Consider the following 24,162-nt stretch of genomic DNA (forward strand, 5'->3'; position numbering starts at 1 on the left):
ATTACCAATTTTTAAAAAAAATTAATTGAAATAAAATTACATGATTAAAAATTAAATAACATTAAAAATCAAAACAGATTAAAAAGTAAATTTTTTTATTTAGGTAAGAGTTGAATGACTAATGATATTAAATAAAAATATAAAAATATAAAAATTCAAAACAATTAAAATAGCGAACCCTAATATCTAGAAAAGGAAATAAGAACTCAAATAATTATATAAATAAAGGGAATAATTAAGAAAATAGGAACACAATTAATTAAGGGGAAAAAAAGGTGATCATGCACTAGTGAGAATAGAATCGAACTTGAGATAACAATTATGTGTGGTTGCGTTTTTCAACTGGGCTATAGGAGTGCTTCGTAATATAAATGAGAACTGATTTATAGAAAAAACTAGTCTACTTTAACTTTAAATAAATTAAAATTTAATTAAATTATTTTGTTGATTTTCAAATTTCAAAATGTGCGCGAAAAAGCACAACCATTGCACATATCTAAATTGATTAATACGAAATACATATTCAATTGTATTTCCTCAATTTGAAATACTCATTCAATTAATTTGATCCAAAAGTTTTAATCTCTTTAATTTAAAAATATTTACATACTCATAGCGTTGTTCATGATGACCATTGTATCGGCTAAGTAAAAAACCCTGAATCTTGTCGAATACTATCATTTATTAGCTATTACCCTCTTACCTCATTATTTGTCTTTTTACTTTACTTTTTTAATAGGATATTATTATATTACCATCAATAATATCGCATTCACACTGTAACTGTCAACGCAAAAAAAATTTATTAAATAGATCTAATTTATTCCAATATTAGTTATTGAATAAACCATACCCGTCGTCGATGATGCCCTTGGTCTCAGTTAAGTAAAACCATGAAACATTGTCCTTGAAATACTCATCCAATTAATTTGACCCAAATATTTTAAACTCTTTAATTTAAAAGATTATATGGACCCACAACGTTGTCAATGATGTCGTCAGTTTTTGACGCGTTTATGATATCACAATGTCTGCTGTTGAAACTACGTCATATAATAATTAAGGAAAATTAATAAATTATTAACTAATGGGCCCTATGTGTTTTTTCTTTTTTTGCCCAGTTCGATTATTAAAAGAGTAAAGGCCAAAATAATTTTTAATTTCGGGAAATATCCAAAACCTTGTTGAATATCATTTATTAGTTATTGCCTCTTAATACCTCAACATTTATCGTTTTAGTTTACTTTTTTTAATAGGATATTATTACTATTATCATCAATAATACTACGCATTCACACTCTAACCGTCGACACAAAGAATTTCTATTGAATAAATCTAATATATTTTCATTTTAAATAAATTAAAAGTTAGTTATATTTTTTTATTAAATTTAATTTTAAAATAAAAAAATCCACAATCATTATATGTATCAAATTTAATTGATACATATTCATTTGTATTTCCTCAATTTGAAATACTCATTCAATTAATTTGACCCAAAAATTTTAATCTCTTTAATTTAAAAATATTTACAGACTCATAACGTTGTTCATGATGACCTTTGTCTTGGCAAGTAAAAAACCCCGAATCTTGTCGAATACTACTATCATTTATTAGTTATTACCCTATTACCTCATTATTTGTCTTTTTAGTTTACTTTTTTAATAGGATACTATTATATTATCATCAATAATGTGGCATTCACACTATAACCGTCCACCCAAAACATTTTAAAATGTGCACGAAAAAGCACAATCGTTGCACGTATCTAAATTGATTCAAACAAAGTACATATTCATTTGTATTTTCTCAATTTGAAATATTCATTCATGACCTAAAAATTTTAATCTCTTTAATTTAAAAATATATATGGACTCACAATATTGTCAATGATGCCATTAGTCCCAGCTAAGTAAAAAATCCGGAACCTTGTCATATACTCCCTCCGTCCTATAATAAGAGTCATATTTTGTCATTTTGGTTTGTCTCGCAATAAGAGTCGTATTTCACTTTTACCATAAATGGCAAGTAGACCTCACATTCCACCAATTTATTCAATCCACTTTTCTTTACATTTCTTAAAACTGGTGCCATAACTAAATATGACTCCAATTGCTGGATGGAGGGAGTAATATCATTTATTAGATATTACCTCTTAATACCTCAAAATTTGTCGTTTTAGTTTACTTTTTTTAATAGGATATTGTTACTATTATCTTCAATAATACTACGCATTTGCCATTTCGGTTCGTCCCAAAATAAGAGCCATATTTCACTGTGATCATAAATGGTAATTATACCTCACATCCTACCAACTTATTTCACTCACATTTTATTATAAAACTAATATATATATATATATAAGTGAGACCTAAATTCCACTAACTTATTCAACCACTTTTCTTTATATTTCTTAAAACACATACCATAACTAAATAGGACTTCTATTGCGGGACGGAAGGAGTAGTATCATTTATTAGTTATTGCCGCTTAATACATCAAAATTTGTCGCTTTAGTTTACTTTTTTAACCATCCGCATTATATGTATCGAAATTAATACGCATTCACACTATAACTTCCGCACAAAGCATTTTCATTGAATAAATCGAATTTATTTTCACTTTAAATAAATTAAAAGTTAGTTAGATTTTTTTATTAAACCTAAATTTAAAAATTAAAAAAAATTATTGTACGTATCGAAATTAATTACTATCATTTATTAATTATTGTCTTATAATACCTAAAAGTTTGTCGTTTCAGTTTACTTTTTCTAATATCGTCACTATCATCATCAATACGCATTCATACTGTAACCGTATGCACAAAGCATATTTATGAATAAATTTAATTTATTTTCACTTTAAATAAATTAAAGTAAGTTAAAAAATTTTATTCAACTTAAATTCTTTTTTAAAAAACACAATCATTATATATATCAAAATTAATTAACACACATTTATTCATATTTCCACAACTTAAAATATCACCCATTCAATTAATTTTTACCTTTAAACTCAATCTCTTTTACTCCAATATATTCATTGACTATTTGATTCACAAAAATATATAGAGCGATAAATTGTGGATAAGCCGGCCCCACCCTTCTCTCATGTCTCAAATAAAGTACATTCAACTCAGAATCTCCTCCACCTCCCGCAGCAGCGCGTGCAACCCAAACTCCACATCCACCCCCACAAACCCCCCGCGCGTGAAAACCAAACGCCAAATCCCGCGTCACCATTCCAACCCGACCCGAATCACCGTACCCAAACAGTTGACCCGTACAGAAAGGTGGAGAAAATCTAGAGAGAAGAAAAACCAGAAATCCAGAAACCCCAAAATCCATCTCTGAATCAAACTTCTCTCTCTAAAACACATACAAACACACACACAAGCATTTCAATTTAATTTTTTTACAGCATCACACTCGATAAATTCACCTGAATTTTCAATTTAATTGTTCCAAACTAAAAACAAACAGAAATAAAGAAAGAGAGAGAGAGAGTTGTGATGGGAATTATTGTTCGTGGGTTTATTATTTCACCTGTATTTTCCTCTTTGAATTCGCAACTCGTACTCTTTTTGTTGCTTTATCCCTACACCACCACCAAAGCAAACAAGAAAAATCGCAACTTTAATTATTATTATAGGGTTTTTGCTCAGTACTGTATTCGTATGAGTAGTAGCAGCAGTAATTAATTGGTGTATTTTATTAATCGGTATTCTCCAAATCGTCACCGCACATCTTTGTCAAACTCGATTTTTTTTCTACCATTAATCGATAGGCTGTCTAGAGAGAGAGAGAGAGAAATTGGGGGAAATTCCAATTTTCGCGAGTTCCGGTTCCAATTGTATCGAAATGCCCCTTTTCTGAGCTGATTTTTGCAAGCCCTAATTTAATTTGTTGAATGGAGGGGGATTTTTTAGTTGCTGATCTTTTTTGAGCTCTGATTTTGCGTTGTTTGGTGGAATGGAGGTTGATGAGGGAGGTGGTGGTGGTGGGGAAAGTGTGGGGGCGGCGAAGAAGAACTCGCCGGAGGGAGAGGGGGAGGTGAAGGTGAAGCGGAAAATGAAGACTCCTTCTCAGTTGGAAGTTCTTGAAAAAACATATGCTAGTGAGTTTTGTTTTGCTTGTTTTTCTCTATGTGGATAATTCAAGTATTTATAATTTATAATGATTTAATTTACAAAAATGGAACTTGCTATGTATAGTTAAGAAAGATGCCTTTTTTATGTGTGTTTGTGTGCTGAATTGTGTGAAATGGCTTTGTGATCTGTGGGTGTAGTTGAGACGTATCCATCGGAAACGTTGCGGGCGGAGCTCTCGGTCGAATTGGGGCTGACTGATCGGCAGCTGCAAATGTGGTTCTGTCACCGGAGGTTGAAGGACCGGAAGCCATCCGCGGAGAAGAGGCAGAAAAAGGGCAGCGTCGCGCCTGCAGTTGCCGAGTTCTCTAGTGGGATTGTGCACGAGAAGGTGGTTAGCAGCAGCGGTGATGTGGCAAGTGAGCCTCGCTCGGGTTTGAGTCTTTTTGGGAATGTTGAGCCGCAGCAGCAGCAGCAACGAGTGGCTCATAAGGCTGGGACTGCTGTCCCGAGGATGTCGACGGATTTGCCATCCATGAGGAGATACTATGAACCGGCACTAGCGATCTCTGAGCAAAGAGCGATTAAGTTTGTGGAAGCACAGTTAGGGGAGCCACTTAGGGACGACGGGCCAATTCTTGGGATGGAGTTTGATCCGTTGCCACCTGGCGCCTTTGGTGCTCCTATTGGTATATATCTCTCACTTGGTGACTTGGGTTTATTTCAACATTCACATATGTTAGGGAAAATTCAGATTTTTTTCCCAATGTCTATACTCAATACTTTAGTTATTTCTCTGGTTTTTATTATCCTTCACTTGATTTTGATAGCATATTCTTTTTTATTTTATCCCAATGATCAAATGATTTTAGAACTTTCTATAGTGAAATAACATAATTATATGATGGGAGAACCAGAAAAAGGTCATTTTAAGGAGCTATTTGCTAGTAGTTCCTTGTTGAGTGATAAGTTTGGTGGGATAATATTCCGTTGTTAAAGTTAGAGACAAATGTATTCTCTCGTTTGTAGGTACCTTTGACTGCAAGGAGAGGGATGCCATAGGGAGTACCGTATTTCTTCTAGCAGGGTGTTCCAAGAATTTCAATCTTAAGTATGTATGGTCATGGATAAACAATATGATCTTATAAGGATTAACAGAAACGAAAAAATTTGGAGTGATAGTGAAATGAAGATTTTTCTCTATACTTTTCAAGCTTACACATACAGTATTATGTATTATATGCATTGGATGCCTGAACAATTTCTTACCGAAGTAGCCTAACAAATTTTCTCATGTAACAGTTACATCAGACCAACAAAATCGAGCTGGGCAATCCTATGATGCCCACTTATATGAGAGGATCGATGCTAAACCAATCAAGGTCAGGGATCCTTTGGAGACCTATTTGGTTAAAAGTTCTCCTGTTATAAAAATTACTGCCGAATCTAAGACTTTTTTTTCATCCTTACTATACTTGCCACCATCCTTTGTATTAAAGTTATCAATTTTTTAGAGAAATATGTTGTAGTACCTTTTTTTCTTTAATTGCATCTGTTTATTTCAACCATAATACAAATACTTTTGGGAACTAAAAGTCCAACTTATCAGGGTGCCTCTAGGGCTCTCCTTGAATACCAATTTCTCCCTGAAAAGCCGTCGGCAATAAATGACCCTTACGAAAGAGTTGCGCCACATTATTATGGTTCACCCTCTGATGTTCTGAATTCTCGAGTGCCATTACCTACTGGGAGACCTATGATACGTAGCAATGAGCAAGGGGCATCTGGATATCTTCAAGGCCAAATGCCAAGTTTGAGTCTTTTGCCTCAGCAAGCCAGGCATGAAGCACACTCGTCTCCAGCTCCTGGAGAAGTTGATCTTGGTCCTCTAACAGCTCCTGTGGTCAATGCCAACATTGATTCTCAGCTTTTCGTTCATCCAGGTAGTGGATTTGATAATCAGATTACGACACCAGAGAGGCGTGCTGTGCTGGACCCTGAGAGGTTGGAGAGGAAACGCAAGGTGCTCTTTTATATAGTTATTGGTTTTCTTATTTATCATTCGTGTAATTATACTGTTTCACTGGAGAGTGGAGATGCAATATTAGTGGTTTCTTCTAACATAACAAATTGCAATTATGCCATATGACCTTTATCTGTAGTCTCTTTGGCATGACATGATCAGTTCAGAATTGAGTTATTGATTGCCGAAGTATTGGATTCCTATTTTCAGCATTTTCTCGCATGATACGTTTCAGGCTGAAGAGGCTAGAATAGCCAAAGAAGTTGAAGCTCATGAGAAAAGGATCCGTAAGGAGATGGAGAAACAGGACATTATGAGGAGAAAGGTATCGCCGCAGCTAATTATTTTGCCTTTCTGTATCTTGTACTTTGCTGATAAGTGTATACATTATTCCGTAGAGAGAAGAACAAATGAGGAAAGAGATGGAACGGCAAGATCGGGAACGGCGGAAGGAGGAGGAAAGACTGTTGCGTGAAAAGCAGCGTGAAGAGGAGAGATGCCAAAGGGAGCAAAGGCGTGAAATGGAAAGAAGAGAGAAATTTTTACAAAAGGAGTATATCAAAGTTAGTCGTCCATATTCTTTTTGCGAACTTATAGTTTGCTTTCCTTGATCATTTGTGCAGCTAGTAAGAGTTCTGAATCATTTCTACTATCCACTGTCACAGGCAGAAAAGATGAGGCTGAAAAAGGAAAGGCGCAAGGAGAAGGAGGCGGCAAAACTCAAAGCTGCTAATACCAGGGCCGCTGCTCGCAGAATTGCCAAAGAATCTGTGGAACTGATTGAGGATGAAAAGTTGGAACTCATGGAACTAGCAGCCTTGAGTATGGGATTGCCCTCAATTTTGGCCCTCGACAGTGAAACTTTACAGAACCTTGATTTGCTCAAAGGTATTAAGATTGACGTACCCCAGTGTTATCCTCATCTTATCTTATCTATATTAGTCATGGTATTGACGTACATATGGAAAAGTATGAAAAAGTCCTTTTTTCTGTACATAGTTGTTATCGAAACTTCATACATTCTTCTTGAGTTGCTGCAATCTTCTTTGATGTACTTGCTTCAAGGCCATTATTTTATATAGTAGTAGTATCGTTTTTTTGAGTGACTTGCGAACTTCCACTCTTTAGATAAACTCCCAGAATATCCGCCCAAGTCTGTGCACTTGAAGAGGCCCTTTCATGTCCAGCCTTGGAGTGACTCGGAAGAGAACCTTGGTAATCTTCTTATGGTGAGATAACTCTTCCCGTGGAACTGTATTTCATTTGATTTATTGAGGAAGATATCTCAAGGTTCGTAGTCTGTAAATTGTGTAGGTTTGGAGATTCTTGATATCTTTTGCTGATGTTCTTGGTCTGTGGCCTTTCACCCTGGATGAATTCATTCATGCACTGCATGATACTGTGAGTTTTTAAATTCGTTCTGCAAATCTTACGAAGTGATATGAAGGATGTAGATTTATTTTTTAGTTTAAAAATTTGTATCCTCCATGCTTGTAGGACCCGAGGTTGTTGGGTGAGATCCATATAGCTCTTATGAGATCCATTATTAAAGACATTGGAGACGTTGGCAGAGCATCAGACCCGAATTCTGCTGGCATCCCTGTTGGGGGGCATCCACACATTGTTGAAGGGGTTTGTTTTACTCACTGCATAATGCTAATTACTTGTGATTTTGTGATGCGTCAGAACTTAGTTATGATATGATTATCTATAACAGGCTTATGCTTGGGGTTTTGACTTGCTTAGCTGGCAGCGCCACCTTAATCCAGTAACTTGGCCTGAAGTATTGCGGCAATTTGCTCTGTCTGCAGGCTTTGGGCCAAAATTAAGGAATTCAGATATCAAACAAGCATGTTTCCAGAATGACAGTGAGGCATGTCCTGTTCATATTGCTACACCTTGATATATACGAATCTTATCTGCTGTTCCGTAGTCCTGCTTTTGCATGTGTATATGTATAAATCTCTTGTGAAACGTCTTATATTTTAGTTTTCCATAAAGAAGCTGTGAAAAATTCAAATTTTATCTGCTTCTGTAACTGTCCTTATTAGGAAATGTCAATTTAGGAGTGTCAAGTGTGTGCAGAATAAAACGAGAATTTAGTTTAAAATACCCTTGGAATGGCTTTGGTTCGTACGTGCTTTTATGAAAGTCTAATTATTTTAGTTAATTGCAGGGTGATAATGTTGCAGATACAATATCCAATATACGAAGTGGGAAAGCTGCTGAGAATGCTATTTCCATTATGCAAGAAAGGGGTTTCTCAAATTCTCGAAGATCTCGGCATCGCTTAACTCCTGGAACAGTTAAATTCGCAGCATTTCATATTCTTTCACTGGAGGGAGATAAGGGACTTTCGATATTGGAAGTTGCCGAAAGGATTCAGGTAGTCAGTCTCTATTTGCTTTCTTACCCGTACAATTATCTTGTTTTGCTGCTGACCAGAAATATCATTCTGCGTGAAGAGATCCGGTCTACGGGATCTCACAACAAGTAAAACTCCAGAAGCATCTATTTCTGCTGCTCTGTCAAGGGACACAAAATTATTCGAGAGAACAGCTCCTTCAACTTATTGTGTACGCACTCCTTATCGGAAGGATCCAATTGATGCAGAGACGCTTCTCTCTGAAGCTAGAGAGAGAGTTCGGGTACATCAAAATGGAAATGTTGATGAGGAAGAACCAGATGTTGAAAAGGATGACCTCGACAGAGATCAAGACTCTGAAAGTGATATTGGCGACGATCCTTATGTTGATGACTTGGATGCTTTGGCAAACGAAAAGGAGGCTTCTCCTTCCAGCAAAACAAACAAAATTGAAGATATCTCTGGATATGAGAATGACAATTCCTGTAGTGAGTTGATGGAAACACCATTCTTGAAAAGCAGTTCAATGTTAACCGAATCAGTTGATGAGGTCAAAGATAATGGAATAATGGGTGCCCCATGTGTCGATGTTGTTGGGGTTAACTCTCAGGTGTCTGCCTCTGATCTTGAAGACAGTGTGGTCGATGAATCTAGTCCTGGAGAACCATGGATTCAGGGACTCACTGAAGGGGAGTATGCCGACCTCAGCACCGAAGAGCGTCTAAATGCTCTTGTTGCCTTGATTGGTGTAGCAAATGAAGGAAATGCCATCCGCGTTGCCTTGGAGGTATGTTTTGAGTTCTGAACAAATTATTATACTCTTTTGCTTCTCTTTCTCCTACTTGATTAAGAGCTTTCCAGGAACGGCTGGAAGCTGCAAATGCATTAAAGAAGCAAATGTGGGCTGAGGCGCAACTTGATAAGCGTCGAATGAAAGAGGAGCATATTTTAAAAGTACACAGAGCTGAACTTAGTGTTCCTCATGTTATGGAGAACAGGAGAAGTCCACTAAATAGTGTTCCTATGAAAAACGAGTCCTCGCCTGCGAACCCCGACTTCCAGCTGGTTGACTTGAATGATCAACATAATGAAGAACATTATATTGCTACTGAAAAGAATCCTCTAACGCCCGACTTCTCTGTGGTTTCTGAAAACTTGATGCTTCAGCAGTCTATGATTGCTGCTGAAAAGTCACGATCAGAGCTGAAAGCTTGTATTAGTCACCGGGCTGAGGAAATCTACGCATATAGATCCTTGCCCCTTGGACAGGATCGGAGATGCAATCGATACTGGCAGTTTGTCGCATCACTTTCTCGAAATGATCCTGGATCTGGCAGAATATTTGTAGAGTTGCAGAGTGGTGTTTGGAGGCTTATCGACTCTGAAGAGGTATATGCAAACCATTTCTTTACCTTTTTACTTTTTTTTAGCATGATGAGACTCACTCGTGTTTGGAGTCTTGTTACTTATAATTCTTGCTGGAATCTTCAAGTATGTTCGATAAATTTACAAAGGATGTCATCTTTTCAAGGGGTTCAAATATCTTGGATTGTTCATGTATTTTCCTGCTATATTGATGGAAAAGATTGCAACTTTAGTTGACAAGATAGTCTTTTGTGTGAAATGTAGGGGTTCGATGCTTTGTTATCATCTTTGGACGTCCGTGGAACTAGAGAATCTCATTTGCATTCAGTATTGCAAAATATTGGGCCAACTTTCAAAGAAACTGCTAGGAAAAACTCTTCTTTACTTTCTGCTAGACACAGTCGTGTTGATGCCGGGAAGGAAGTTAAACTTGACTTGTCTTTTCCGAAGGGATTAGCCCATGTGTCATGTTCTCCGGAACAATCGACGCCACTTGCTGCAAATCTTGTAAATAATGGAGCAGAAGAAAATGACATAAATCAAAGATATAAGGACTTTGAGTGGATATGGAAAGAATGCTTCGCTTCGAATGTATTCAGCGCATTGAAGCACAGCACGTTGTGGCGCCGGCAGCTGCTGGAAATTTGCAACCGCTGCCGTATCTTGTACTCTTGGGAGGAAAATCACTGCCCTTTTTGTCATGTGACCTGCTGCACTTCAAATGACACTTCGGATTTTGCAGAGCATGTTGCTAAATGCAGAAAGAACGTCGACGTCTTATTTGACCTCTCTCTTCCCCCGAGAATCGTATTGCTGAAAGTTCAGTTAGCTACGATTGAGGTTGTTTCTTCCCCCTTTCTTTTATTGCCTAGAAATCAATTGTTGATTAGTTATTTTTACTCGGTTAAATCTGCTTTCTCGACTTACATCTTCCTGCCATTGCAGGCATCTATTCCCGCATATGCTCTAGATTCCGCCTGGTCAGACGAATACAGAAAATCATGGGGCAGGAAGTTGCATACGGCGTTGACTGCGGAAGAACTCCTTCAGGTCTCTTTGGTTCTTTATTCTTTACCGTCACTCGACACAAGAGTTTCATTTCATTCAGCATTGTTGAATCTAATGTCGAAATAATGGCGTATATGCTCTCTTTTTCTTTACTAAATGTCGTCTTGCTGCTCAGTGCTTGACGCTGCTGGAAGATAACATCAAGAGGGAGTTTTTGTCGGTGAGCTACGAGACCTCATCGGAGATATTGAGTTCCTCCAAAGTCGCAGAGAGTTCATCAAGACCTGGAGTCGTTCCGATACCTCCATGGATGCCTCGTACTGCACCTGCTGTTGCTTTACGGCTCATGGATCTTGATACGTCCATCTACTATTCGCACGAGCAGAAGGAAAGCTGTCAGAAAAACGACAAAGACGGTTATTTCAATGTAAGGATCTCTTCTTAATAGATCTAATAGGGTATTTATCGGTCCTCCCCCGCTTGAATTTAACTCTGTGTCGAACATCCTGCTCGTCCAGAATTTTTCGCCAATGTATTCTACCCTTGGGTGTTCTGTGGATACTCCGTCCCAAGCTGGATCTCGACTGGATAACGGCCGGGGAGATCTCCGAAACGGCCGAGCCAAGCGAGGACGGGGACGTCCAAAAGGTCCGAGCCGCACGCGTGGAGGAAAATTGCTGGGTAAGACGGCTACCAATGCTCAAGAGGAACCGTATAAACAGTTGCCGGGTTGGAGAGGGCGGACACGTGCACGAGGTCGAGGTGGCAAGAAAGGCCGCCGCTCGATTAGAAGCCGACAAAAGCCCGCTCCGAGAGTGGTTGGGAATGCTTTCAACAAAAGAGGCAGCAAGGGCATTATCGGCGACGATGATACCGCGGAGGCGCACGAAGACGCCGACTGGAATTTGGCAGCGACCCCGGTTGAAATCGAGGGCGCCGAGAATGTTAGCAGCTCCGAAGGATCAGAGTTCGATAACGACAACGATCACGGGATCGAGAATGGTCGAGCTTCAGCCGACGAATTTGGCGACCTTTATGCGGAAAGTGGGGATTTTGTCGAGAATGTCGAGTACGGGAAAGGCATCGAGCGTGGCGAAGACGCTGACGGCGTCGATTACGACGACGAAGAATACAACGACGAGGAAGACGAAGACGTCGACGATGGCGTGGATGAACACGGACACGGACACTATGCCGAAGGATACGTCAACGACGACTATCAAGAGGAAGAGGGACACCGGTCTCCCGGCGAGGAGCGGGTCGAGAATGCAGGGAGGAGCTCGGACGGGGAATCGCTGTCGTCGTCTTCCTCCGAGTACAGTTACTAACGTTTGGCACCTCAAGAAAGGAAGATACTTACAATGCAGTAGTATAATTGTAATCAATAATTCTACCTCATCCTTTATTTGGAGCCATAACTGGATAGTGTTAGGCATCAAACGGCGACGTTTTACTGTTAAAGGAACGTAGTTGATGAAGTAGTGTAATTTTCTGTGTTTCAAATACTTAAAATCAATGGATGAGTGAAGTATGCATCCATCCATAGCTGAAATTATTTTATGATTTCATACCTTTAAAAATTTCAATTATTTGAGTGTTTTAAGAGCATCCACTATAGGAGAGTTGCGGCTCGTGGCCCGGCCGCGGCTCCCTATAGTACGAAACATGGGCATTTGTGGCGGGGGGTTGCCCACGAGAGCGCCACTCGCGTGGCCTGGCCGCGGCTCTTGGGCGGGAGCCGCGGCTCTCCTATTGCAGCGGCCACGAGCCGCGGCTCTCCCTATTTTCAATTTTTTTTTTCTTAATTCTATAAGTATAGAAATTTTTTTACCCCATTCCTACACAAATTTTATAAATATACCCATTTTTAATTAAAATATACACAAAATGAAAAAAATAAATTATTTGGTGGCTTGGGCATGTTCACCATAGCGTAAAACATGGGCGTTGATAGCCTGGCCACGATTTTATAGCTTGGCCCGGCCAACTATAGTGGGCACTCTAATAAATCAAGATTGTCCCTAAAAGTCAAAGTAACTTACTTTCTGGATAGTATTTTAGATCATGAACTTTTAATTTTTCTCAATTCTTAATGTATATGTACAATACGATGTGCATTATCAAAACAACTTGCTTAGTTAAGAAAAAAAAAAGAGAGAAAAATTAATTATTACTATTATTTTAATAAAATAAAGTCGTTTTGATGCAAAAGACATTGTGACAAGTATAGACGAGACAATAGAAAATAGTTAAAAGCTTTGTGATTTAATATTCTGGTTTCAAGTTTTATGTAACCAACTAGAATTTGACTAAACTCTATAGTTTATGCTTAAAAATAGAAACCTCATGCTCTTAATAGACGGTTGAATATGACCATACTTTTTCGTAAATAGATGGAGTAATAAGACCACATTATTGACGTTTTTCAAGTGAGAAACATCTCATGATTATCTTGATAATATGTCACTATACTAGTAATGCTCATGAAAAATCAATGATTTTGGTTTGGAACTTCCTATTCCGGTTCGGTGATTGATGGAACCATATGCGGTTCAGCTTAACTGGGATCACGGTTATGATTTTCAACTGCAAATGTCGGTTCCGATATCGAACCCCAACCGACGGTTCCAAATCGGAGATTAATCACTAGTTGGATTCGAACCAAACCACACCTTACTATATACAGTAAATCTAAAAAATGCACAACTTTAAGAAAGAGAAAAATTACCACTTTGGGAATGTAACTTAATTAAACGGTAAAATGAAAAATACAGCATTTTTTGAAGCATATTCCTCAGTCGTCAGTTATTCGCCACATATATGTGGATAGTAACATAGCATCCGTATGCTTGTTTTTATTTGGACATTATTGTTTTCTTCGTACCATTTCTTTCTTTAGAAATTAGTGTATTTATAAAACGTTTCAACAGTATCAATCCTTTTTATAATAATTCACCTCTTAGAATTTTTTGCACAAGTTTAGACATACACTAAGATTTGTATAAAAATAAAAAGACATAGACTAGGATATTATTTTTTTTTATAATCCAAAAATCTCAATCATATAAGAGTGGTGAGGGAGAGTACAAGATAGTAACAACCCAACAACAATACAAAAAAATCACAAACGATATCACAACAACCACAGAGCTGACAAGAAAATGAAGATAACAAGAGTCAAAACTAGAGGAGAACAAGCCAAACACTAACTGGTAACACCAATGCAGCTAGCACCTCGATACCAAAGTAGACACTAAATAAGAGAAGAAACAAGCACTCCAACAAGGTAGTCATCTTCTGTGTGGGCTCGTTCCCCTTGCCCACATTTTGATATCATTGAAGTTTTCCATAACATGTCCCGGTAAGAATGAAAACTCTGGGTACCATCCTCTCATCCAAGACCCAAGGCGCCAAAAATAAATTTATTCTCAAACTTCCAATTAGGCTCGAGCTTTTAAAAAATGATCTTATTCCGGATATCCCAGATTGACCAAGAAATAACATAGAATAACTAATGCCATCTCGAAGGATAAATGATTTCTATCTTGTAGACATCTCGAAGTTTGTGATAGCTCGAACTAAGATTTAAGACATATCTTAATGTTTGGTTAAGGATGAATGATTTCCTTATTCCTTTTAAATGTTCTCTTATTATATTTAAGTTTTTGTAGCTTTCATATCTTTAAGAAGAAAAAAGAAAATCAAATTGGAGATGTGGAGAAACGATATTATTTCTCAGCTTGATGACAAATTCATCACATTCCCCTATGATATTTAATAAAATCTTGCCTCAGTCATATGATTATTTTATTTTACGATTGAATAGTTGAAATCATATACCTCCAAAATACCAACGAAAATGTGAAGCTTATACATACAAACAAACTAATGCCAACCACAAGAATAAAATAATTATACATATGAACATACATTTATTAATTTACAAATAAGATTTTTGTTTTATATTATACTAATATAAAATAAATATTTGTAGTAACTGTTTGCATGATTAGTTGTCTTAGTTTGTCCAACCATTGTCTTTTTTTGCATTATATCTAAAATTTTATAATTTGGATAATACATACACACAAATTATTTGTTAAGTACTCCCCATATTTAATAGAGTCCATATTTTAATTTACATTAATATACACATATTTAAAAAAATAAAGGCAATGGAGAATCGAATTATGAGACTAGTCGGAATAGTACAAATCGCGAGTCCTGTCCGAGGTCGTTTTTGACATACTATTGAAGTTTATATATTTTTACTCGTAAAAATGAAAAGTGGTCGTAAAGTGTAAATGAACCAAGCTACTCGTGAGTTGTTCACGTCTCGGCTCAATCCCCCGCGATCAAGCTTGTTAAATATTTTAATATGAAGGTATATAATCATAATTAACTAATGTAGTTCATATTTCTAAACTAATAAACAATAATTATAACGTTAACTAACTTTCTAAATGTTAGATTCAATCTCAAAGTCAAATTAATCTTAAATTCTAAATGGCCCACAAAAGATTTGTGAGAGTGATTGATCATCAAGAAGCATCTCCATGACTCATAAGACAAGACATTTTAAAATACTCAATCACTTATATAAACAAATTCCTAAATTATTTATAATTACTTACACACACATGTGTATGTGTGTGTGAGAAAGAGAGAGTTGATAATTGTAACAAGTCTATAATTCAATAATTGAAGAAAGGTGGGGCAATCTTAATAGGGGGACCTCGTTGACACAAGTCCTAATAAAATAGGTACAAAATAGTTTGACGACCTTTGGTATAAAATTAAATCAAGAAAACAACAACGATAATTTATTTTGAATTTTGATAGGGTCCCATTTGTGGTGACAGAGTAGCATGTCCACAATTAATTAAGACAATTGGTGTCTTTTCTAAAAAAATGTTATAATCCAAATAAAATGGTTCAATCATGGTCCCAAAATCCACACTTCATCATACCCCCACCATTTTATAAGATAAACCCCTTCTAGGTCCATGAAAACAACTCCTTTCACAAACAACTACACTCAAATTTATTTTTCAGGTTGCACAATCTTTGCTTCATTTATTAGTTGGACATCATGACGAAATTGATATATATTTATGGAGATAGAAAGAGATATATTTTATAATAACTAAACTATCGATCGATGTGTATCACTGTTCTTGTATAATGGTTGATCCAAGTTAGATCAAGACTTGACCTCATGGTACGGACCCAATCTCCCTGTTGGGTATATACTAATATTGTCTAACTTCAATTAATTTGATGCCTTTTGAGGATGATCCAAAAACAAATCCTTGCCGACAGACATCACCCTAAGCGGACAATATCAAATAATGTGCACTAGATGATCCCAATGCTCGCTACTTCGTTCTTCGTCTATCGTTCATTATCAGAAACAGGTGCCACCCAACATATATGATTATTTTATACTGTTTTTTTTTTCCTAGATATTATTTACATCCTATTTATTTAGAAATATACCTTCTAAGCCATTTCCTTTCTCTTCTAATTTCTAACGCTAAAATATAATCTTGGAGGAAATTAAGCTGAAAGACATGGTGGAAAAGTCTGTTTTTGATAAGTATAAATACACTCGTTTTTCTCTGTTCATACTACTTTTGTCTTGCTCAACATGAATTATGATTGTGAGTTAAGTGATGTTGATTCTTTCATTATTATTATTTAATAAATCTTATACCCCAAAAATGTCAATTTAGGTGGATAAATATTCTTATTGTGTAGGAGTATATTATAGTAAAACACAGTTGTTTGTAGTATATATATTATTGTATTTAATAGCTTATACATTTTGTACGATCATATAATTATTATTTGTATAAATAGAATTGTGGGTATATTAGTATACACACCTTTATAGAATAGACCAAAAAAGTCAAATATTTATGAAGTCCATATAAATCGTTTAATCATTAATTTTTTATACACATGATTCATCAAAACCAAATCCAATGATTGCATGAAATTATAAGGAGATAAATTATGAGTTTGATAAAATATCATTATGTTTCTACTTAATTAAATATAATTACATTTGGGTATAAATTAATAATACGATGTATAGTATAAGTATTGTTTAAATAACACCACACATATGCTGTTATAATGATATTATATTTCCAGTATAGCATATTTGTTAATAACTCGACGTCTTTATTATTTTTACTAGATCTAATTAAACATTTTTTCGATAAATAGATCTTATTAAACATAAATTCAAGAAATACTCAATACCTTTTTAATGGTATAATAATAGTGTAGAATAAATTTAGTACAAATACAACACATCAGACGACCTTGAAATTATTACATATATGAAAATTTAATTTGGACCAAAATATCATGAGAAGTGACTTCACAAAATGATTTGATTTTTGCAAAGGAAAAAAGATGAAAAATGAAACAAAACAAAAAGAAAAACTTAAATGTCGGTTTTGAGCATTTGAGACAAATTATTTCAATAAAAATCTAACTTGTGTGGTAGAAATACTAGAGGTTCTTCTTTCATGTCCTAGATTTTTTTTATACTAGTATTACATGAAATTCCTAATACTCTATCCATATGTATCAACTCTAGTAATAAAACACTTCAAGATATATTCATATTAAAAGAGTATGTAACTTCTTATGTTTTCAAGAGGTATATTTTTGTGCATATTTTTTAATAGCAAAATAATTAAAATAGTAGCAGTAACTTTTTTATATATAATAGATCACTTCAATTTTTTTTTATTTGTGCTCAAGTAAGTTGGAGCATGAAGGAATTTATAAAAAGAAGTGAAGAATTCCAAGAATAAAAATAAATAAATTATCATAATATTCCAATAAAAGATTTTGGCTCAAAATGGCAAAGAGATGCAAAGGGCATCAATCATTCTATTTTCATAATGCAATTTTCCATAATTATTTCTATTGATATATATAGAAAGTATACGTCATGATTTTGATTGATGGAGTTTTTCAATTAATAATAAAAGGAACAAATATTAAATTTGAAGGAGACTATGACTTCATTGGGACTATCCTTATACAGGGTCCCGTGACATATAACAATCTTGTTTTTGGGTATAGGCAAGTGCTTGACTAAGAATTAATTGCATAGACGATCAAATGTAACAGTTGATTTATATAATTAATATACCAAAAATTGAAGTATATTACAATCATAGCATAAATGAAAAAAATATTATTCATGAGAAAAAAAAATTAAAAATATCAAGATACCTCATGTATCTAGTGAAGTTACTCAGAGTTATCTTATAAATTATAATGATGTTGTTTGACGTTTAACGTTTAAGACTAGTTTCATATTGAGTAGTACAATGCTCAATTTATAAACACAAAATGCATGCACATTCAGGGATATACTATATAAAATGTAATAATTACAAGTATCACATTAAATGATGAAAATTAAAATAGGTCTTTGTAGATATTCTTCTCAAGTTTATCCAAAATTTAGACAACACTAGAATTTATTTGATAAATCTTAAATTCTTAATTATGACGGTAAGTAAGCCAAAGTAACAACGTGCCGTTTCGGTATAGACAGGATAAGATTATGATATTGTCCTTTTTTCATTTCAATGATTTTCAACCACATTTTCCAAGATTAAAATTAGGTTTAAGTCATTAATCTTTTCTGACTTTTCCCAACATTTGATTGACAAAAAGGAAAATAATTGGACAATTAAACATCCCAAAAACAAAGATAACGAAAGGATAAAAAGGCCCATCATTATTAATCATTACGGCTTTATTTGATATATATTTTTTAGTCAATTATTGGATAATGAACAATCAAAAAATTGACTTTTTTAATGGAGGTTTATAATTAATTTGTTGACATTATTTCATGTAAAGAAATAATGAGTGCATATGGCAAATTAAACCTCAAATATTGAAAGAATATATAATAAAGAGTATACATTAGTACAAAAATAACATATGTACTAATTATAGCATGGGTGCATTCCACTATTATACTCCACTACGATTTATACAAATAAAATCCTTTTAAAAAAGAATTTCGTGGACATATATGTACGTGGTGCTCACCCGACTTCAAACTTCGATATACTATTTACTCCATCTCCATCTGTTTTATTTTAGGAGTTCTGATTTAGTTTAATACAACTTTTAAAAAAAATATAAAAAAAGTTGGTAAAAATAAATAGTCGATCATGAGTCTCATTTTTATATAATAAATTTGAGTGGAATTAGATTATTTGTTGTAGGACCTCTTACCATTTACTTCCACTGTCCCATAAAAATATGAACATATGATATGACACGAGAATTAAAACAAAATTAGTAAAATAAGAGAAATGAAGGAAATGATAGTTAAAGTAGTGTTGGTGGATAGTGAGACACGCATTATTAATAATGTTTTAATGGCGATATAAGTTGTAAATAACTTTTGATAATTACCTTTTTACAAATGGAAATGTCCATATTTTTATGGGAAGAACAAATGAAAAGTGTACATATTTTTATAGGACAGAGAAAATATAAAATATATGGAATGAACTAAAATGAAAGACTTCTAAAATAGGATGAGTGGAGTATTGTTTTTATTTGAAAATGTGAATATAATTTCTAGAAATATGGGCAAAAGTTGGTGGCATTTACAGGAATCCTACCCTTTTTTCCCCTTTACAATAATGGGACAAGTTCACCAACTCAATGTTTTCCCCCTTCCTTCTTTACATCATATGGCAATGTATTTCTATTGAAATAAGAGTAGTACATATTAAATCCAAAAAGAATTTCACATTAGAATCATAAGCGTAAGATAATCATCGAAAAATCAGTCTCATACGAGAATTATAAATTATATTCTCTTCGTTTTCTAATACGTGTTCATTCTGATCCAACACGAATTTTAAGGAATAGAGGTATAAAGGAAAATGAACTGAAAAAATTAATGAAATGTATATTCTACTTTTATATTATCCTTAGTAATAATAAAATGTGAATAATATGAATCAATAAAATATAGAATTCATTATCACAAATAGTAAAAAGTAAAATAGAACAGACCAAAATAAAAAATAATGGTACATAAAATTTAATCAAATAATGTCATTTAACGGGCATTTTTTTTTCAAATATTGAACTCATGATTCATTTTATACATTCTTAATATAAATACATGTACATATAAATATTAATTTAATAAATAGTGACCGTGTGTAGCACATGCGCTAGTAGGGTAAGGCTACCCAATCCAATTCCTCTCTCTCTCTCTCTCACACACACACACACATATCCAATTCCTATATTCTCTCTCTCTCTCACACACACATCTATATATTATTTCCTCGTCCTTTTTCAGCTGAATCGTATTTATTTTTGGATTAGCCATTTCTTTTTTTAGCAAAAAGTACTTTACTCTCTCTTCATCTCTCTCCCTTTTTCCTTTCTACTTTATTCAAATTTACTCAACTCATTTAAAATATTTTTTTAAATTCCGCACTGAAAAGAAATGTCTCTACTACATAGGGATAGATAGAGTAATATATACATACAACTTACATTTTGGAAATACGGAATATGATCAAATACAAACTCTAAATATTATACAAACTCCAAACTATGATCTGGACCGTTAGAAAATGTCAACAGATAATCAAATAATATCAACAAAAAATGTCTATACAATGTCAACGGCCGATGCTGTGATGAAAATATTGTATTAACATCAACATCTTAAAAGTTACACCTACTATTTTGAAAAATTTAAAATTTATACTCCCTCCGTCCCATAAAAAGCAATCCACACTCAGCATCCAAAAAGAGAGAGAGAAACAGATTAATCAAGCCTCAAACTGATCGGAATCACTCGACGACTAATGCTGGCCGTCTCGCCGCTGAGAAATCCTAAGAATGAATCCGAAGCCGAAATGGAAGGCCTCTCAATCGCCGACGCCGAATTCCCCGATTTCGCCGGCGTCAATCTCCTCGACAGCATTGATTTCGACGATCTCTTCCTCGGAATCGGCGACGGCGACGTTTTGCCCGATCTCGAAATGGATCCCGAGCTCCTCGCCGAATTCTCCGCCTCCGCCAGCGACGAATCGGAGCTGAGAACCGCGCCGCTCGACAAATCGGACGACGAGAACACCTCGGAAAATCAACCTCCCAATATTACTCCGCCGGATCCGGATGAATCTGCTTCCGTTAAAGACGAAACGAATCCGCCGCCGAAGGAGACTGACGGAGGCAGAAAATCAATCTCTCAAATCTCCAAAAACTCTCCGACGAAGAGGAAAGTTAAGGTAATTAACTGCTAATTAATTAACTAATCATAATTAATTCTTCATTATTGATAAACAGATCTTCGATTTTTCCCCAAATTTTCTCTCTCATATTTATGAATCTCCCGCGCTTCATGAGAAAGCATACGTATATATAAAAATCACGAGAATCTGCGTGTAATTTTAAATTTTTAAAAATGAAGTGAAGATTTGAGGTGTGTGTAGGTGGATTGGACGCCGGAGCTTCACCGGCGGTTTGTGCAGGCGGTGGAGCAGCTCGGCGTGGATAAAGCGGTTCCTTCGAGAATCCTCGAGCTCATGGGAATCGATTGCCTCACTCGACACAACATTGCTAGCCATCTTCAAGTATGTCGATTAATTTTGTTTATATGCTAAATTAACTATCGAGAAAATTGCGTAAATTTTCGTTAACTTCTGGTCAATCCCATAATATTCAAATTCTACGAACTAAATCACAACTTTACTATAATTCTCAATTGGTAAAATGAGATGAGGCATAGACTAATCTAGCTTCCACGTTGCGGTGAGTTGCAAACCATAATCGTGAGTCGAAAATTCCAACTTACATGTCAGTCGTCACCACCGGTTTTAGCGAAAATCAGTCCCAAATGGTAGAAACGATACCGTTTAATTAATTTGAAAATTATAGAAGTGAGCAGAAGTGAAAAAAAAGTTGTGATTTAAATTTTTTCTAATTAAAATTATGTAACTATAATTAATCTTGGATTTTGAGAATTTTGAAGTGGGGTTTTCACATAATTTCTCTTTTCAGTTAGTCAAATGGAAATCCTGAACATGTCTGCAAATTTTTTTGTCTTTTAGAAATTTGAGTACTACTTTTTCTCTCTTTAATCTTGGTGGTAAAAGTAGGTCACATTGTGCCAAAATTTTTACTTCTTTCTTCAATCATAACAATTATGTTAAAAAATTGCATTCATTTTATTCTTTTTCTTCATATATTAAAGCTATATATGCATACATACCATAAATATAATCAATAATGTTGCTAACATTAATTCATATATGTAGAAATACCGGTCCCACCGAAAGCACTTGTTGGCCCGCGAAGCCGAGGCGGCGGGCTGGAGCCAGAGGCGTCAGATGTATGCTGCCTCGGGTTGCGTGAAGAGAGAGCATGTAAGCCCTTGGATTGCACCAACAATGGGGTTTCCACCGGTGACTCCAATGCCTCATTTTAGACCCCTACATGTGTGGGGCCACCCATCCGTCGACCAATCAATGATGCCCATGTGGCCAAAGCATCTAACCCCTTTGCCACGGCCACCGCACGGTTGGCATCCAGCACCACCGCCGCCGCTCGGTGACCATTCGTTTTGGCTACCCCACCACCACCATGTAAGCGTTTGTAACATGCACTCTTGATCATACATTTATTGTTTATTCTAATAATTTATGTGTATGCATGTATATATAGGTGCCTACTCAGGGTACGCCTTGCTTCCCGCCGCAGATGACGGTAATGGCGAAACCTTAGTCTGTCATGTTTCAGTCTCGTATTTTATAAAATGAATAAAATAGATTAACAACTTTGCCGGGTTTTTGCATTATTATTCCAGGGGTTTCCAACTCCGGCGGTTGCATGCATACCGCCTCCAACCATGTACAAAATCGAGCAAGCTAGCGTCGGTCCTCCTTCCGACCTTCACCCGGTGAGCCCCTTTTTCTAGCATACATGTCTCTTGAATTGTATAAATTCCTCCACCTTTTAATCAGGTCAAATTGACGAAAAAAATCATAAAATTAAGACAAATTATGTCAATCCGAAATAATATTGTCAACTATGCATGTACAAAAATGCTGGTGAGCTAAAAAATATTACTACTAGTCTACTACCATTTATACAGAAAACTAGGTCAGTATGATTGAAAAACATTAAAAATATATTACACGTAGGCGACCATATTGTTTCGTATGAAATAATTGCGAACAAATCTAAAGGTTCTCTTAGCTGATTTTTAAAGCTTCGGGACTGACCAAAATCTCACAAAACTTCTACTATGATTTTTCCAAAAAATGCCCTTGAATTAATACTCGAATACTGTTATTGAATTCATTTGGAATTACTACTTTTAAACATGGACCATTTATGGAGATAAGATGATTCGTTTTAGAAGCATGTGACTATAGAAAAGTCTATTTGTTTTTAACATAGGAAACAAAACTAAATAAAAAGAAGTTTGATTTAATTTAATACACTAGTATAAACATATAACACATCCATGGTGGTTGCAGTCAAAGGAGAGCGTAGACGCGGCGATCGGAGACGTGCTGTCGAAGCCGTGGCTTCCGCTGCCGCTGGGGCTGAAGGCGCCGTCTGTGGACAGCGTGGTGGTGGAGCTGCAGCGGCAAGGGGTGGCGAAAGTGCCCCCGGCTTGCGGCTGACTCCATCGTTTATTTCTTGGGAGGTTTATGACCAAGAAAAAAAAAATCCAATTCGACGACATTTCCATAGCACAATTGGATCATCATCTAATGTGCTTCTCTCTCTCTCTTGTGAATTAATTGTTGTTGGTGTAGATGAGGATGGTGATGCTACTTAACTTTTTGTAATGTTAATTATGTTATGATCATGAAAAAAATATAGAGTATTATGCGGCTAGAACACTTTCGAGTAAATATTACTTTGTCTCTTATATCAAATAATAATAAGATAAAAGATAGACATTTAATTTTTAAACATTAAAATCCTTTTATTAAGAGGATTGTTTTCAAAAGAAAATACAAGTTGAACGCGGAGTCTATCACCAAATTAAACCCACGTGCGACATATATAAGTTTTGTTCAAATGTTAAAATTGGATTTGATGTACTATTATTTAACATGTGAATGTATGTGAATTTTAAAATAGCAAATTTAAAATAATGTGAAATATATGTACTTTTGAGGGTATAGACGTATAGGAGTGATATTCACTAATATGGCAACGTGTGATTAGGGACTGATTTATAAAAAAAATTTGGTGGGAGCTAAATTTTCT

The 24,162-nt window shown here is 35.3% G+C and overlaps 2 protein-coding genes across 3 annotated transcripts; both read left to right on the forward strand.

Annotated features, from left to right (window-relative positions):
• The first annotated feature begins 3,396 nt into the window (after window positions 1-3,396).
• LOC125192723 (homeobox-DDT domain protein RLT2) lies at window positions 3,397-12,387 on the forward strand. 2 transcript variants are annotated; one of them, XM_048090348.1, is made up of 18 exons: window positions 3,397-4,116; window positions 4,288-4,776; window positions 5,390-5,469; window positions 5,697-6,110; window positions 6,346-6,435; window positions 6,509-6,673; window positions 6,776-6,998; window positions 7,239-7,339; window positions 7,425-7,511; window positions 7,608-7,742; window positions 7,828-7,983; window positions 8,287-8,496; window positions 8,576-9,262; window positions 9,337-9,864; window positions 10,105-10,680; window positions 10,786-10,890; window positions 11,024-11,275; window positions 11,367-12,387. In XM_048090348.1, exons 1-18 carry the CDS (start codon window positions 3,972-3,974, stop codon window positions 12,174-12,176), a joined length of 5,253 nt encoding a protein of 1,750 aa, XP_047946305.1. In that variant the 5' UTR covers window positions 3,397-3,971; the 3' UTR covers window positions 12,177-12,387. The 2 variants fall into 2 exon arrangements, with proteins under 2 accessions (XP_047946305.1, XP_047946306.1); XM_048090349.1 differs by lacking the exon at window positions 3,397-4,116 and having other exon boundaries at window positions 4,638-4,776; window positions 5,708-6,110.
• An 8,274-nt stretch (window positions 12,388-20,661) lies between these two features.
• Window positions 20,662-23,784, forward strand: LOC125192791 (probable transcription factor GLK1). The gene is made up of 6 exons (XM_048090444.1): window positions 20,662-21,164; window positions 21,369-21,509; window positions 22,194-22,520; window positions 22,600-22,641; window positions 22,742-22,834; window positions 23,418-23,784. Exons 1-6 carry the CDS (start codon window positions 20,739-20,741, stop codon window positions 23,565-23,567), a joined length of 1,179 nt encoding a protein of 392 aa, XP_047946401.1. The 5' UTR covers window positions 20,662-20,738; the 3' UTR covers window positions 23,568-23,784.
• The last annotated feature ends 378 nt before the right edge of the window (window positions 23,785-24,162 follow it).

The sequence above is a fragment of the Salvia hispanica genome, chromosome 6, assembly GCF_023119035.1.
Source record: "Salvia hispanica cultivar TCC Black 2014 chromosome 6, UniMelb_Shisp_WGS_1.0, whole genome shotgun sequence".
Lineage (NCBI taxonomy): Eukaryota > Viridiplantae > Streptophyta > Magnoliopsida > Lamiales > Lamiaceae > Salvia > Salvia hispanica.